The 18,156-nt window shown below is 39.1% G+C and overlaps 2 protein-coding genes across 2 annotated transcripts in view; both read right to left on the bottom strand.

The window, feature by feature from the left end:
• Window positions 1–2,308, bottom strand: part of abca7 (ATP-binding cassette, sub-family A (ABC1), member 7) — a 40,292-nt gene extending 37,984 nt beyond the window's left edge. Inside the window, exons 1-2 of the mRNA XM_037674499.1 lie at window positions 2,243–2,308; window positions 820–913 (exon numbers count right to left, since the gene is read on the bottom strand). Of these exons, the coding sequence (XP_037530427.1) occupies window positions 820–913; window positions 2,243–2,308 (160 nt within the window). The remainder of the gene's footprint in view (window positions 1–819; window positions 914–2,242) is intronic.
• A 2,435-nt stretch (window positions 2,309–4,743) lies between these two features.
• si:ch73-40i7.5 (amyloid-beta A4 precursor protein-binding family A member 3) lies at window positions 4,744–18,062 on the bottom strand. Its single transcript, XM_037674498.1, has 11 exons — window positions 17,951–18,062; window positions 15,546–16,541; window positions 15,364–15,394; window positions 15,123–15,268; window positions 14,897–14,983; window positions 11,306–11,461; window positions 9,579–9,758; window positions 9,151–9,363; window positions 6,446–6,565; window positions 6,080–6,220; window positions 4,744–5,212 (listed from the first exon to the last, which is right to left on the bottom strand). The coding sequence occupies exons 2-11, from the start codon at window positions 16,476–16,478 to the stop codon at window positions 5,141–5,143; spliced, it is 2,079 nt and encodes a 692-aa protein (XP_037530426.1). The 5' UTR covers window positions 16,479–16,541; window positions 17,951–18,062; the 3' UTR covers window positions 4,744–5,140.
• Between the last annotated feature and the right edge of the window lie 94 nt (window positions 18,063–18,156).

Genomic DNA, 18,156 nt, shown 5'->3' with positions numbered 1-18,156 from the left:
GACATGCTGCAGGAGGAAGCTTCTCCTGCAGCTGTGGGCTGCACACAAGTGAAGCAGGTGCTAAATAGTTTAAAATAATTTATTTAAATTTTTAAAAATCCATGCCAATCGTGCGGCTCATCCTTAAATCAGCCAGTTGTGTCATGTCCAATCTTACTTTGAAAAACTGCAAAAGAGCGAGTCCGCGAAAAATGAACCACGAAGTAGCGAGGAACTAACGTATACACCGTTCTGTCTTAATTTTTTTTTTGTTGCTAAGATATACTGTAGTTATCAAAATAAATGTTTATCATTGTGCTCTTTTTTAATGAATGTAATACATTTTTATGTGACCTAGTTTTTACCAAGGAATTCCTAAAAAAGGTCGAGAATGTGGTATTTCAATTCAATTCAATTCAGTTTATTTGTTTAGCGCCAAGTCACCACAGAAGTCATCTCAGGGCACAGAAACATTCATATATAATAAAAAGTAAGTTAAGAGGAGCAGACTGCTTTGAGGTATGTTAGAAGAACAGAGGTAAATACATGGCACAGGTATCCCTCTCGCTGTATGAATGTGATTTCAAAGCACTGATTAGTCTCTACAGGTTCAGATTAGCTTTGTAGAGATCTAGTAGAGTGCTGTATGAAATGATGGCACAGACTGTGTTGAAAAGTGCTTTGAGTGTCTTGATCAGATAGAAAAGTGCTATGTAAGTACAGTCCATTTACCATCTTCCTTAGCCTGCTGGCAAAAAGCCATTTCAAGTAAACCCATAAGAATGTGTATAAAAAAACAACAACAACAACAAAAAACATGTTATATAGCGAATCCCTTACATTGTCCTTGTTTGTAAGGAGGGTTTGACGAACGGACAGAGATGAGGATTAAAAAGAGGAAGAGCGGCCATAAAATCTCGATGATCAGCTGGATCTGCAGAGAATGGGGAAAATTAAAAAACTGCATAATATATAACCAAAAAAGTCCATGCTCAATAATCCAGGTATACAATCCAACAATTTTCAGTCAGGTCATCTGGACAGTTGTGTGTTTCCTTGACTGATGAAGCCTTCTGGATGGAAGGTGAAACGTTTCAGCAAAAAAAAGGAACTGTCCAGATGACCTGACTGAAAATTGTTGGAGTACAATAAATAATAAATAATGCTTACTCAAAAGAGAAAAGGGTTGGACAGTGTTTAGCACGCTTATTTATTCAATATTCATACTTTTGTTTTCCTTTTTTTTATTTTAAATTTCTGTATGCTTTTCTTTAATTTTAACAACATCTGGATATTTTGTGTTTTATCTTTCATTAGTTAAAACATTCAGCTCAAACAGAAGACAAGGAGCTAGGACTTTTATTTTTGTAACTTTTACTTCATTTCAAAATATATAACTTAATTTACAATTGCTGTATTTACCAACATCTAACATCTGTTTCAGCGCAGTTGCTGTGTTTGTCTTCTGTTCTACTTTTAGTTTTCTGCTAGGGCTTTGCTACTTTTAGCTTCTTGCTAGCTTTTTGATACTTTTACCTTTAACCTAATCTTTTGTTGCTTTCAACTTAGAATTTTGCTACTTTTGCTTTTAGCTAGTGTTTTGCTACTTGTAGCTTTTATCTAGCCTTTGGCTATCTTTAGCTTCTTGTTATATTTTGCTAGCATTTTGTTGCATTGAGATTTTAAGCTTTTATTACTTTTAGCTTGTATTAACCTTTTGCTGCTTTAATTTTTTAGCTAGCCTTTTGCTACTCAACTCGCATTTTGATACATTTAGCTTATTCTTAACATTTAGATGCATTTAGCTTATAACTAGTTTTTGGCTACATTTATTCTATGGTTGGCTTTTTGGTGCATTTGGCACTTTAAGCCTTTATATAGTATTTTGTTTCTTTTAGTTTTAACAAATCTGCTTCAACTTCTTCATCAAATGTCAGCAAAGTCATTCAGGACTCAGCGTTCATGCTGCAGTTCTGACAAAAAAAATTAATTAAATTAACTTAACAACAGACATATTCAGTTCTTAAATAAAACTACAAATTTTGTGGCTTTTACGAGTATCTTCTTCTTCTTTCGGCTTTTCCCTCTTCAGAGGTCGCCACAGCGAGTCATCCTCCTCCACCCCACTCTTGGCTTTTACAAGTATATTCTTCTTAAACGAAGAACAGTTGACCGGTATTTACTATTTGGGGTGTCTTTGATAAATGCGTATTGGAGAATCAACAGTTAAAAAAATTAATATGTAAAGTAAAAATGTGAGTACCTTGTTCCGTCTGCGATATGTGATGTTTTTCCAGAGCAGGAGGTATAATGGTCTAAAAAAACCCATGGTGTTCAGCAGCTACCTCACCATCCTGAAGAACAAAAGAATAATATTCTGATTTAAAAACACACACAACTAAATTAACAGAGATGGAACAGCAGAGCACATAAGCTGAACTGTTGCATTCTTGTTGGTGATATATTTAGTATTCCATACTTTATTGTGTTTAGCTGTTTCCGTTTTTCCTCTTAGGAAAAACAGAATAGCACAAAAGACTGAGCAAGTTGTGTGCTGCATGTTGGAGTAGCTCCGTTACGTTCATTCTGAGTTATTGCGTTTGAAAACTTTAATTCCTCTTTTCTCTGGATGCAAATTGCTTTTTTCGGATGATTATTTCCTCTGGTATCGGATGCTGTGCAGCTGGAAGGATTTTTACCGAAACCTTTTTACTTTGGGGCATTGGTTATGATGCATAACCATGGCAACAAGGTGTTTTTTTTTTAACAACCAGGAGCAGCTGATTAACACCTCAAAAGCTCATATACCTCAACTACAGCCCTAAATCCCAAATGAGTTGAAAAGGAGGTGCCGTGGATGAATTCCCGTCAACCTGGCGGTGGTGCTTGAGTACCTGTCTGCTGAAATCCCGGAGCTGGTGGGAAACTCAGCTCGCGACAACGGGAGGACCGGGATCATCCCCCTGCACCTTCAGCTGTCTGACTGTGGCAACGATGAGCTTGGCTCAGGGAGGAATTCAGCCCGGCATTCCGGCAGTCCTGCTGCCCAGGAGGACCGCCGGATCTGACAGCAAACTGTGTGGACAGATAGGCATCTGTGGCCAGATTCTTTGGAGTCGCTGCAGGAGATCCTTCCTGCCCACAGCTATCAGCATCTATAACTCTCCAATGAAACCAGGATGATGAGCTACGACACTTAATTTCCCTTTGGGATTAATAAAGTATTTTTGAATTTAATTGAAAGATGCCTAAATTTACAAACACAAAAATTACATATACTGTAATAAATAAAAAAATTAAGCTGATTGAAGTCTTTGACTTGACTTTCTGATATTTGACTTGAAGAGGCTTGGTTTGAAGAATTATTGATTTGTTTTCCAAGATATTTTCATCCTTGCTTCTGGGACCAAAGTGTTGAAGACTCAACCTGGCTTCCTGTGTGCGTGTGGAGAGTAAAAGTTGCCTTTGGTGCCCTTGTAATCTGCTCCACAAAAGCAATCCCTGCTTCTTGTGGAAATCCTCCTGGACCTGATCCAAACAGCTTATATTGCCAGTCGCAATCCAAGACACACACTTTTGATCTGCCAGAATAAAATACTCAAATAAAGTAAACAAAGGCAATACACTGCAGTGAAACTATGTGCCAGGTTTCAAGAAAATGTCTGTACAGAAACGATTTCTGTGCAAGGCAGACTCATTTAGACATCAGTGAAAGCTATTTTACTTTATGTCATTACACCCATACCTTGTTTCAAAGCTGTATTTGCTGTAAATAATAATAAAGACAGCAACATGACAGGCACTCAATAAAAATAAGTATCTTCGCAATAAACTGAGGGGGAAAGTGCATTTTTGTCTGTAAACGCTAGCTTTCTTTCATTAGCATCGCACAGTGACACTGTATAGAGTTAACAAACCCATCCTAAAAGGAAACAAAAAAACACTAGAAGGCTTTAAATTGTATATATCGAGTTAATAATTACCTTCCTCCAGTAAAATTATGTCTTTAAAAACTCCTCCGAGCTTCTATTCACGGTGTGGATGGACACCGGTAGCTCGACATTGACTTCTTAATGTTTATAAGAGCAGGTGTAGCCGGCAGAGTCCCGCCCACAGGCTCATCTGATTGGCCAAGTCACATCAAAAGGGGCTGACCTACAGGCGGCCATTGGAATTTGATTGGTCAAAACTCGTATTTTCGTAACGGAAAAACTGCTGATTGGTCAGTCGCGATCTTGTCAATGACTGACTCACAGACCTTTAGGTAATACAGTACCAGCAATCTTTGATTCAGTAATAAATGTATTATTACTGTTAATCATAATAATAAGTTATCACTTAAGCCATTTAATGATATAAATGTAGTTTTGAGTATTGTCAGTTATATCTAATTATTGGTAGTCATAAAATAGTCTAGTATTATAGTAAATAGGGAAAACTTGTTTTTCTTCTGGACATGGTTCAGTACTAACTTCTGAAATAAACTCATCTGTATTAAAGCACCCCCCCCCCCCACCAAAAAAAAAGACACTTATAATGGCAACTTATCCTACATCCTCTGCTTCTCAATAAATAACAGTATAACAATTCATTACATGTTTTTTTTAATAAGCATTCATATAAACAATTTAAAATATAAACAGAACATTATCATACAAGGCAGTGACATTTCTTGTGCCTATCAGCACAGTCAGTAAAACACAGCACGAATGAAACAGAGCACTCTCGGAAGTTTTTGATAGACACTTGCTGATATGTATGAGGACACGATGGACACCAAGTTCATTACAATGAAGCACACAAAGGTTTTTATCTGGGTTCAATGAAGTCACCACTTCAAATACAGTTATATCAGATGAGAAATACTTTTAAATCTGGAAGACTGATCGGCCATGTTTTACTCAATGTTACTCACCAAAAAAACATCTGGTAAATTTCTAAAATGTCTAATAAATATAAATGGAAAGCCACTCCTCTATTGTCGTCATTGCAAGTTTTGTTCTTTGACTCCAGTGTGATTTAAATATTATAGGAAAAAAACAGTCCATGGTATGTAAAGCAGTGACTACTCTGTAATAAAATTGCATAAAGTTTTTTTTTTTTTTAGCTTGGCAGAAGCTTCTGTAGCTTGAACTCTGCAGGACGGTGAAGCAAGAAGCGCTCAAAGAAACACTGGCTGCTCTTGTCCCGTCAAGAGTCGATACGTCGAGGCTGGCATCGTCTTCAAGTGTATCTGCCGTTGAGAGAGAAAGTTAAATTTTTTAATTAAAGTAAAAAACAAACAAGAGATAAAAAAAATTACAGGCCTGGAATTCCTTAAAGGAAAGCACACATGCGTGCTGCCTTTTACGCCACAGTTTTAGACTAAGCTCAAACGACAACGTGGTAGAAGTTTAGGGTCAAACCTGAAAAATATTGTTTTGCTCAATCTCATAATATCACAATATGTCACACTAAATGACTCTCAGCTATTAACCTGTCAAATTTTAGCAAAGTTTGTCAAATTGACTGAGCTTCTTGTTAAACAAGTTGTGACAGCCATCATGAAATGGGTTGGCTTCAAACGTTAAAGTACATTTAATTAATATTTCCAGGATGTTGTATAAAAATCCATCCAACAGTTCTAGAGATATTTTGCAAAACAGACAGCACCAACTCCAAATAGTTGACAGTGAAGTTTGCGCCCTGGGTACAAATTGTGGATGTGTTTCAGCTACTACCACACCTAGCTATAGCTCGATATCTGTAAAATTAAATGTGTAATAGTCGTTTATTGTGTTTTTAAGATCAATTTGCTATGAACATCCAAAGATTATTTTCTACAAACTTCAATAAAATTTGTTTAGTGGTTCATGAGACATTTTAGTGACAAAAATGAACACATAGATGCAGGCATAAACATTGTCCGCCTTTGACTTTGGGTGAAATTAAAACAGATATGAATAATAAAAAAACAATCCAAACAGAAAAAAAGATGATACAACGTTGGGAATAAGTAAAAAGCCAAGCTCAAACCAAATAAAAGCCAAATAATACAAATAAATAAGAGATTCTCTCTTGAACATTACAAATTCAGAGTATCCATTTCACATCTTCTCACCTCTCCAACAGCATTTGTGAGGATCTGGATGATCTTCTCATGTTGAGTCGCAACAACGCTCTGCCCGTTGATCTCAATGATGCGGTGCCCGACACGGATTCCTCCTCTTTCTGCGATGCCACCTCTCATCAGACTGCAGATCTGCAACAAGAAACTTTCTTAATCAGAAACAGAGTCTTGTGCGTGGTTTATCATTGTTCAGTTTGTCAAATTTCCCCCCAAAAAATGTGTCACGTTAATGGTATTTTCCCAACAAAACTGTAACGTTAAATTAAATTGACTGCTAAGACATTTGTTTCTGAGGAGTAATAAGATCCGCTGAAGAGATGGTTTTGTTATTGCCAGACTTTAAGAAACGTTACATACAATGCCGTCCTCAACACTGAAGCCCAGCTGAAACTTGGGATCGGGTCTTCTTATGATCGCCATGGTAACCGGAGGGCAGTGGACAATGCTGAGCCTGACATACTTTTGGCTTTTCAGGTCCTGAGTCACAAACACACCCAAAAGAAGGTATAATGATTAATCCATTTTTCCAGGAGTATTTAGGCATCCATATATTGTTATATAAGTACATATATACAGTAAGTACAAGTACATCTGTACTTTAAGGTCCCTCTTGTAAATGAGTGCTCGTGGCTCAATGAGGCTAGCCCGCATAAATAAAGGTTCAATGAACGTATATCACACGCCTCCTGCACGCCGAAGCTTTGAGCAAAATTCTTGCATGATCTGTTAGTTCTCAGACCATGTGATGTGGATGATTGTCTGCGACTACCAAACATATTGGCTCAGTATCTTTAAAAAAAATCACTCAGTTGTAGCCATTTTAGTTTGGTCAGGTTGATTAGCTGTGATGGCCATTTTAAAATGTGTATGATAACAGTTAAAGACAACGTTTTAAACAAAATGGTGTTATCTGTAAAAGCGATGACTGTTCCACGTCAAGTATTTAGCTCAGTATCTGCAAAACTGGCTGCTTTGTCACCATTTATGTATTTTGTGAAGTCAGTTGTCTGTGACAGCCATCTTGAATTAAGGTGACTTCAAAATTTGATCAGATGCATGTACACCCAATGATTGTTTATTTTTTATTTTATTAAAATCCATCCTGTGGTTACGAGGTCATTTGCTAACGGACAGAGTTGATTCCAAAAGTTAAAGCTTGATTTTTAATACAAGATCTTTTTCTGATCTGTTAGAGCTTAGAGTGTGTGTTGGGGATGATCCTCAGCTACTGCTACACCAAATTTGAGTTCAAAAACTGTATCTTGCAGATGTATATCCAGTGATTACTTTCTGGGAGATTCATTTAAATTATTCCACCAAGTTCATAAGATATTTTGCTAACAGTCCAGAGAAACATGCACAGACATTGGCAATTAGCGATACCCAGTTTTGATCCAAAGCTCAGTAAATTAGACCCAGAAGGTGTTTTTTTATGCTTTGTTTTTAAACAAATAGCACAATTATTCTAAGAGTTTTAATTTTGACCAAAAAAAAAGTTACTTTAAATACTTTTGTCAGTTGGGATTCCAGTGGCAACCGAACAGACAGCAACCAAAGCCAGATAAGACAACTCGACAGCAGAGATTCGTCATTACTTTGTTTGGTTAAGTGAGAAGTTCTGGCTCGCCATATCTCATCTTTTTTTCCTGCTTCTTTAACCAGTATCACATTTCTTTAAGAATGGAAGGAGTGATCTGAGAACGCTGGAAAGAAATGTCTGTTCTATTCCAGCTTGTCCCAGATATTTTCTAAATACCACCAGTGAGATAGTGAAGACTAGTCATCTGGCAGCATATGGTCCTTGGTCAATGACAAAATACAAGCTGTGACATTCCCAAAGCTGTTTTTAAGGAGCTCATGAAGAGAAAAACAAAACTATATTGTCTGCAAAACACCATAACAATGTATTATTCAAGATTGTTTTGAAAAGGCTTCAACTTTGTTATTCCTTACAGGTGTGCAGTGGAGAGCATCCTGTGCTCCAGCATCAACGTGTGGCATGGAGGCTGCACAGCTGCAGAAAGAAAAGCTCTGCAGACATCACAGACGTCTACACCTCCAGATGCAGGAAGAGGGCCACCTGCATCACGAAGGACCCCACTCACCCAGCACACACACTTTTTGCCCCGCTCCCCTCAGGAAGGAGGTTGAGGAACATTAGAACCACTAGACTGAGGAACAGCTTCTACCCTGAGGCTGTTAGACTCATGAATCTCTAACCAGAATAATCACAGTGAAAATTCACAACATGTTGCTGCTGATCTGTTTCATGTTGCTGCTGATCTGTTTCATGTTGCTGTGCTCATGCGTGCTCATCCGTTCACACAGACTCATGTTCGTGCTGCTGTTCAGCGTATTGTTTTTATGCTACTAGTGCTTATTGTACATTTAGTTGATGTTGTTTTTAGTTCATATCTTAGATCTTATTGCTGTTTTTCTTTTACATTTTATTGTTGGACGTCACTGGAACTCTGTGTACATAATTTTGTTCCACCACATGTACCACATGGGGTGCGAATGACAAATAAAGAACCTTGAATCTTAACAAAAAATGATCTTAGTTTAAAACCATGAAGAAAGGTGGAGGGCAATATGCAATCCTTTAAAGAATCCGAGGCCTTTGATTACGACAAGTTTTCTTACGAGAAGCAAAACTTTGGGAACATTTTAGGGAATCAGAAATAGGTAGAAGCTGAAACTTTATTCTCTCCTGTAGATGATGAAATGTGATGATCAGCAGAAAAATCTGACACCAGTTCAGAACAAAATTTTACTGAGGAGCTGTACAGGAAAAACTTGGAAGAAAAAAGAAAAACCAAAGCACGTTTAAAAACATTGATAAAGACTTTTCAACATTTTTATATGGGTAAATGTCAGATTAAACTGTTTATGGCATGAAATGAACAATAAGTGGAGTCACAGTCCCACCTAGAGCAAACTAAAGAATGAACAAGTCTGATTAAGTTCAGGTGGAAGCCTGTAAGAACCAGCAGAACTCTGGACTGATATTTTTCGAGAAGCTGCATTAGTTCACCGAGCTTTGAGCGCATCCATCTCCTTACCCGTATGATGTTCTGACAGGTGCTGATTGGCAGACCCACCAAGCTGGTACCATTGACAGACATGATGCGGTCACCGATGCTGAGCTCACCGCAGCGCTCAGCTGGACCGCCGTGAAGGAGGTTGGCCACCACCACGGTGGGGAGGATGGAGCCCCACCCCGACTCCACCACGGCCAGACCCAAGATTTCTCCAGGAGCCTTGGTGATGGCTATCTGAACACAAGACAAGAAATTAGGATTTACAACAGTTACTGTATGTTACTCTTGACATTTCTCTCATATTTATCCTCGTTTTTTTTTTGTTCCTTCAAATATTTTGTAATTTAAAGTGGGGCAAAGCAGAAGTTTGTAAAATTCCTTTACATTGAAGTGTTATCGTAATGAAGAAACAAATACACATCATGCAGATACAAAATGACTCTGCTTACATCTCGAAGGTTCTGCGAGTCTGAAAAGTGGGCCAGGTCTCCATTGTAGAGCTCCTGACTTTCCAGGTAGTCGCTGTACTCGCCCGGCTTCAGATCTTTGGCCTTGATGCCGTTGGCCTGGAGGAACTGCTGATACGCGACTCCAAACGCCTGCCCAATAGCCTGAGCTACGATCTGAGCCTGGTAAAAACACAGAAGACAAAAAAAAAAGGCGAAGCTGACTCGGGGAAAATGCAACATTATGGAATGTACAAGTTATTTCATATAAAAACTGAAGGAAATGTATTTAAAACTAGAAAATATATTTACAGAAAAATGCAGAGGGAGTGCCAAGCTACGGATTTAACTAAAGAAGCTAAGTGTTTTAAGTTGTTTAAGTTATAACAAGATAAAATATTAGTAAAACGAGCATAACATGGGCTAAAATGAAAAGAACATCAGCCAAAAAGAAAAAGCAGCAGAACAGATGCAAAAGCTCAAATTACCAAAAACCGTAGCTACAATTATAAAAACAGATGCTGAATATACATGAGCACCGGCAACCCCCGTGACCCAAAATGGAAGAAGCGGATAAAAGATAATGGATGGATGGATGGATGGATGGATGAATGGATGGATGCTGATTATATTTGTATTTATTTTAACTTTCTTCAGTTAGGAAAAAAAAAACTACTGAGCTAAAAATAAATAAAAATCTTATTCAGGTGTTCCTTGTGCAAGACAGAAAGCATTAATATTAGCAAAACTCTCATTAAAGGTAGCCAAACAGATGCTGAAATTAGTAAAACTGCTGCAAAAAGCTAAAAGATGCAGCATAGTAGCTAAAAGCTAAAAGAAGCAGAATGGCAACTGACAGTATGAAAATGGTAGCTAAAAGCTGAGAAACGGATTTCAAAGAGAACATTGTTTTTAAAGAAACTGAAAATATCTAAACAATTTGTTGTGATTTTCATTTTAAATTAAATTAAATAAATCGAAAAGCAAAAAAAAAAATATATATATATATATATACAAAAACCAAAAAGCCAAAGCACAAAATTACAGATTGAGCAGAACGTTTTGATATAAGAATAATAAAGTAGCCCAAAGTATGCTGAAGTTGTTTCAGCTAAAAAAAAAAAACAGATGGAAGAAACTCCAAACAGGAAACCAACAGTATGAATGCTGATGCAGCAAATAATTTTTTTTTTTTTAAAACCCAGACAGACAAGAGCAACAGTGAAGCAAACAGAATTTGCACAAACAGAAAATAAAAAAGCTCTTTGTTAAATCAAACATTTGAATCAGCAGAAATGTTTCATAAAATAAGCTGAGGGAGGAAAACTGCTTGAAGAGGTGATATAACCCCTCAGCCACACACAACTTATTAGTTGCTACAAGTAACTCTACATCCTCCTATTCAGTGTTGCCACTTGTTGGAAACTGGGACAAAGGGCAGATAATTGTTTTTACTCAGGAGACCTCAGTGGCTTCCTGTTGGAATGAAATCAGACCAAGTTGAATGTTGTCCGAAAGAGAACAACCTGAGTAGAACTGAGAAGAAGTGCTCCACCGTGCAGAGCAGGAGTCTTCTAAATACTGTCTGGCACCGTGCACATGTTTGTACCATACTACTGACACGCTACAGCCATTGTGTTAAACAACAGCAGAACAGATTTTCCAGCGCAGGATTCGAACCACAAGAGCAGCAGAAGATCACATCAAATATGGCGTCAAACCTGACTTACATCTGCAGAGGAGAAGACGTGGCAGATCATTTTGCACTTCCTCTGGGCAGGATCACCGTTCTGACCTTTATGTTTCCTCCGTGCCATCAGGACCACAATGTCACCGATGTCTGCTATGTAAGAGATTGTCTGCAGAGCGTGATCCATCATGGCTTCCTGAGTGGAAACAGGAAAAAACACGACATCGTTCAAAACAAGTCTGAAGACCTGAAGACCATGAAGCTAGTCTGTATCCTAACGGAACAAAGTTTGATGCACTACTCTGGAAATTTATTTAAATACATTTTTAATCACCCAGCACCAAAGTGTGTTTAACAAAATTTCTCAAGAACAAGACAGATTGCAATAAAACGTTCAAAAAATAAATTATTGGACCTGTATCTACAACTGATTTACTTTTGGAGTCACCCCATTTCAACATGGCTAAAACAGCTAATCAACATTAGCCACCACAAAAATGGAAACACCATAACCCATTTTACAGATACTGAGCTTAAACTTGGAGTGGCAGTAGCTGAGAGTCATCCCTAACATGAACTCTGAGTGCAAACAAATCGCACAAGATTGTGAGAGACTGTGCAAAACGTTACTGTCAAGATTTGACCAAAACCTGTGGCGAGGTTATTTCAAGGAGCGCCAAGCCTACAACTGAGATATGAGTTTTACATATACTTGAATTTTTTATTGTTTTGACTATTTTTAATTTATCATTCCATGCAAAGAGAAGAACGTTTACATTTGCGGTGGATATAAGTTTAATAAAAGGAGCTAACTCTGCTCATCTTTTCCTCTGCAAATATGTTTCACCAAAAACAAACGTGTTTTCTGATCGGGAAAGTCAACAAGTGGAGAAAGGTGCAGAGGTGTCGCACTAAAAGGCCAACCAGAGAAGTATTTCAACCGAAGGAGAAAGTGAAGAAATAATCTGTCTGAAATCATCAGAAGACCTCGATTAACTTCAAAAAGAGTTGTTAAAAATGGCACTACAAAGTGAAACAAGTGTAAAACTAAACACAGAATAGAATAGAATAGAATAGAAACAGTCTTTATTGTCCCACGGATGGGAAATTCAAGTGTAACAGCAGCAAGAGATAAAAAGATTTCCCATAAAAGTTCCTAAATGTTGAAAACAACCTTCTTTCTTCTTCTTCTTCTTCTTTCGGCTTTTCCCTCTTCAGGGTCTCCACAGCGAGTCATCCTCCTCCACCTCACTCTGTCCTCTGCATCCTCTGTCCTCACTCCAACTACCTCCATGTCCTCTCTAACTGCATCCATATATCTCCTCTTTGTCTTTTTCCTGGCAGCTGCATTTCTAACATCCTTCTACCAGTATACCCACTGTCCCTCCTCTGGACATGTCCAAACCATCTCAGTCTGTTCTCTCTAACTTTATCTCCCAGTTGTTCAACCTGTGCTGTACCTCTGATGATCTCATTCCTAATCTTATCCATCCTTGTCACTCCTAAGGATAACCTTAGCATCTTCATTTCTGCCACTTCCAGTTCTTTCTCATGTCTTTTTGTCCATGTCTCTGTCTCAAGACCATTCAACATAGCTGGTCTCACCACTGTCTTGTAAACTTTTCCTTTGACATTTGCTGACACCCTTTTGTCACAAATCACTCCTGAAACTTTTCTCCATCCACTCCAGCCTGCCTGGACACTCTTTTTCACCTCTTTACCACATTCCCCATTTCCCTGGACAGTGGACCCCAAGTACTTGAAGTCCTGCACCTTTGTGACCTCTGCTCCTTGTAGCCTCACTGTTCCACCTCCTCCCTCTCATTCACACACACGTACTCTGTCTTACTATGGCTGACTTTCATTCCTCTTCTTTCAAGTGCATACCTCCACGTCTACAAGTTCTCTTCCACCTGTTCCCTGTTCTCACCATAGATCACAATGTCATCTGCAAACATCATAGTCCATGGGGATTCTTGCCTGACCTCATCTGTTAGTCGGTCCATCACCAGAGCAAACAAGAAGGGGCTCAGAATCGATCCTTGATGCACTCCCACCTCCACCTTGAAGCTGTCCGTCACTCCTACAGCACATCTCACCTCTGTCCTGCTGTCCTCATACATGTCCTGTACCAGTCTAACATACTTTTCTGCCACTCCAGATTTCCTCATGCAACACCACACCTCCTCCCTCGGCACTCTGTCATATGCTTTTTCTAAATCCACAAAGACACAATGGAGTTCTTTCTGACCCTCTCTGTACTTCTCCATCAGCATTCTCAAAGCAAAGATGGCATCTGTGGTGCTCTTTCTTGGCATGAAACCACACTGCTGCTCACAGATAGTCACCTCTCGTCTAAGTCTAGCTTCCACAGCTCTCTCCCAGATCTTCATCGTGTGACTCATCAACTTAATTCCACTGTAGTTGCTACAACTCTGTACATCACCCTTGTTCTTAAAAATGGGCACCAGCACACTTCTTCTTCATTCCTCAGGCATTTTCTCACCCTCAAATATGCCATTGAATATTTGAGTCCAAAACTTCACTGCCATCTCTCTAAGACATTTCCAAACCTCCACTAGTATGTCTTCAGGTCCTACTGCCTTCCTCTTCTTCATTCTTTTCAGAGCTTTCCAGACTTCACCCTCACTAATCTTTCCCACTTCCTGGTCCACAGTTTCTATGACCTCTACTCTTCTTTCTCTTTCATTCTCTTCATTCATTAACTCCTCAAAGTACTCCTTCCATCTTCCCGTCACACTCTCCTCACTTGTTAGAACATTACCATTCCTATCTTTAATAAGCCTAACATCCTTTATGTTAAAAACAATATATAAAGAAATAAGATATACAATCACAATAATAATGTTCAATATGTGTTGGAACATTGATAAGGATAGACAATCAATATCAATATATCAATATCAACATCAATAAAAGCATGTGGTCTAATGAATTTAGAGCGCCATACTTTTCATTGTATAAGTCGCACATTTTTGCATAAATTAGCATGCCCTGCAACTTATACAACGAAGTGACTAATATACGTTTCCCCCCCATATTTATAACCTAATTTTTGGCTGAGATCTAACAATTTCATTCATTCTGACATGGGAAATATTGAACACTACCGTTTTCAGCCACTAGAGGGTCCTCAACTAATATGGCAAGCCAAATGTCTCATTAAAATGTAAAAGTGGCTATTAATGAGACACTTGACTTGCCATACAAAGCCACCTTCGTCTCGCTCCAGAACTCCTGGATCAAACGTCAAATCAGCTGCATTTCGCCGCGCCGCCCCGGCGAAATGCAGCTGATTTGACCATTAAAGTGCATTTATTAAGGAAAAGCTCAACTGAGACACACCTTTGCTATAATTTCGAGAAAACAAATAATTGTTTTTAAGTGTTTATCTTGTTAAATTCTTGTTAAAGTCCTCCCGTGCACGCTCCTGCCAATCGATTTTTGGTAAAACACCGGCCCATGTTTCCAGGTGGTCAGCGGTGACACATAATAGATGCGACTAATACAGCAAAGCGACATATTTATGTTTTTTTTTTACTTTATGAGACATATTTGGACTGACGCTACTTACACGGCGGTGCAACGTGTACAGCGGCAAGTACGGTACCTGTGAGTCAGCAGAGAGCACTTTGATCCGTTGAGTGGAGATGAATAAATCCACTTCAGTCATCGGCTGCGACTCTCCCTCTGGAGCCTACACAAACAAAAAAGCACACTGCGTCAAAAAAATACATATTTTTTTTAAATCACATTAAACAGTAAGTTTAAATTAACGGTGCTCATCAGTTACCTACAATAAGACAAAGGGTTTGGTAGATCGGTGATAAATTTACCTTAATTCTGTCGACAGCTTCCTGAGCCTGAGTCATGCGAGCGTTTGTCGAAGGGTTCCTGTCTGATTTGATCTGAGTAGAGCCCAGATACTTAGCACCAAATATAACGCCGTCCAACAGGTCTTCAGGGTCACAAGGCCCAGGCACTGAACATTTACACAAAATAATATATAAAGATAATAACCAGAGCAAACGAGACGTTTGACAGATTTTGCTTTTGTAGAAAAACAAGCAAACTCACCATTTTTATATGACGGGTGGTCATCAGCTGCCTAAAATTGTCAAAAATAAAAATCAAATGTGCGATATGATGCATTGTCTTACATTTATTTGATTTAGGATTAAAGGATTTTTTTTTTTTTTTTTTTACAGAGGTGACATTTTTCTAAATAATGTTTACATTTTAGCTGTTTTCGCACTGACCTGTTCACTTTCTGCTGCAGAGTCGTCCTCCGGTGGCTCCTCTCCCAGCTTCATCCACACCGGCTCCGGATACTCATCATCAGGCAGGGAGGTGATGGAGTCGTCTCTCTGCCGCTGACCGTTGTGTCTCCAAAACGTCTGAGCATCCTCCCGACTGTAGGAAACCGACACAACGGCGTCCACCTCGCCTCTGTGCGGCAGACAGGAGGGCATGGGGGTAGAGGAGACCTCTGTGCGCTGCAGCAGTCCCAGCAGGTCTCTGTGGTGGCTTTGAGAGAACAGCAGGCCTGTGGTTCCAGTTTTGTCCTCTGCTAACAGAGAGGGAGCACAAGGCTCCTGCTCGGACAGACTGGGGGAGCGATCAGGTGGACCGGGATGGGTTTCTTCCTGCATTAGTTGAAGCTGAGAGAGTAAGGTGTGAATACGGCTGTGATCTTCATCGCCTGGTCTCCTTCCAGAAACGCCAACTTCCTTACTGACCTTCTTCTCACCATCTGTAAATATCTCCTGGTCATCTTTAATCCCTAAGCCTTGAAGCGTAGCCTCTTTAACTGCTCTACTGTCCTCTTCAAATTTGACATCTATGTCCTCCAGAAGCACCTGCTGGTTGTTTGTGTCAAACTGAATCAATGTGTCTCTCACAGCCAGAGGTGGAGTTAGTGATTCTCCCAGACTGTTCAAACCCAGGCTCTCAGCAGCTGGACAGACGCTAGGATCATCCAGAACATCTGGAGACCCTGTTTCACTAGAAGAATCTGACTTCCAGTCCAGAGGTGGGGGCTCAATTAGACTGAAAGAATCAAGATCTTCTGCTTCTGAATGAGCTGCTGCAGTCACACTTACTTCACCATCTGAAGCGTCTTCAGCAAGGTCCAGATCACACAGTGCACGTGCAGACGCTGAGTGATCAGCAGTGAAGCAGTCCGAGTCCATTTTGTGTCAGAGGAAAGCAGGCATCACAACGTAGATGTGTTGCAGGAGTGTCTGAAACTATCTCTGTAGAACAAAAACACCAGTACCATCATTAGTTTGCAACCAAACTTCCTGTTCATCTGCAGTAAAACTGTTAATCCTGAAAAATAAACTACAGCCCAACAAATACAACCCGCATAATAAAAACATTATATACAAGTAATCATAAAACAATGGATCATGAACCCCTTACATGTGCGTAAGGTCATTTTTTTTAGTGCACATTTAAAACTACATTGCCAAGGCACGCCCATACGTTTCACAAGCTACACTTTTAGCTTCGTCACCGTCGACTTTTCAAATATCTCAGTTTGCTGCAGCTGCTGGAGACCAGTTAAACTCTTGTCTCTTAAATTTTGAACATGGTAAAAGGAGCTGCGCAACAAATGATCTAAAAACGGTTGCAAAGTTGTCCCAAGCATCTCAAACCCTTCACAGTTTAGTTTTCACAAATCCAGAGTGCAAGAGTTGTACAATGACACGTGTGCGGTGGAAAACACTCAGATTTCACTGAGACTGAAAATTGGCAAAACATTCTTGCAAACGTCTAACAATTTTGAGCAACTAGTCCCCAGTAGTTTCAGCCTATAAAGATGTTGGCTTTATTTAGACTGCTGGAGGACAAGCTGACACATTTCTTCTTGCTGCGTTTACTCTCTCCTCACTCTCCATGTATGGACTTGCAGTTACTTCTGCCGTTAACCTGGTTTTATGGTGATGTCTCCATAAAAACTACACCCAGTCCAACACTTCTGTGTCTCTGTCCTCGGCCACTCATAATGAACCTGGAGGCTTCTTCTTGTTAAAAGGGAGTCATTTCTTTCCACTGTCACCTCCATTCTGCTCAGGTTGAGATTGCATAAAAAAAAGATTACAGTATAAGCAATCTGCAGGTTTCTTTAGACATCTATTTACTAATTGACATTTTGTAGCATACTGATTCTGAAAGTGTTGTAATTGGATTACAGTGTTTTTTTGGGTTTATGGTATGAATTTGTTACTTTGACGAATTATGTTTGTTTTTGCAACTGATGCAACTTTTAGTAATAAACTATAAAAATGTAAGAAATTAAAGTCGTTTATAAAAGCTGTTTTAATCCTCATGTTCATAATTCTTGCAAAATTGTAACAATTAGATGGGTGGTTCATAATTCAAACTAGACTTTTTGTCTTTTAAGTAAAGTCTGTGCACAGTCCAATCCCATATTTAACAACTCTTTAGTTTTACTCTGTCTCTCTCTCTCTCAGTATCAACGATACGAACAAATAAATCAGAAAAACATTTAAAAAGTGGAATTAGCTCAGCTTGGAAGTAGCAAATCAACTAGCCTAAAGCTAACAGTTAGCTTGGCTAAGTTTGACCATGAAGCAACTCGAATAAAAATAACTCTGAAACATAAAAAGGTATCAGTGGGTGAAGGGGTGTCTCTCACCAAATGTCTGTCTTTTTTTGTGTCTTTCTTTGTGTCCAGACAGAGACAACTCCTGTTGGAGCCACGACCGAAGAGTTGACGTGGTCAGGAATTTGAACCTTTTACAAAACTTCGTTTATCGTGTTAAGAACAGCCCCGAAAATGTATCATTTTCACAAAATATAGTAATAAAACATAACTTTCGTGGTGTAAATCCGATTCACTTT

The sequence above is a fragment of the Nematolebias whitei genome, chromosome 3 (assembly GCF_014905685.2).
Source record: "Nematolebias whitei isolate Nwh7 chromosome 3, NemWhi1, whole genome shotgun sequence".
NCBI classification, from domain to species: domain Eukaryota; kingdom Metazoa; phylum Chordata; class Actinopteri; order Cyprinodontiformes; family Rivulidae; genus Nematolebias; species Nematolebias whitei.
Note: the sequence above shows the minus strand (reverse complement) of the source record. Positions and strands in the feature narration are given on the sequence as shown.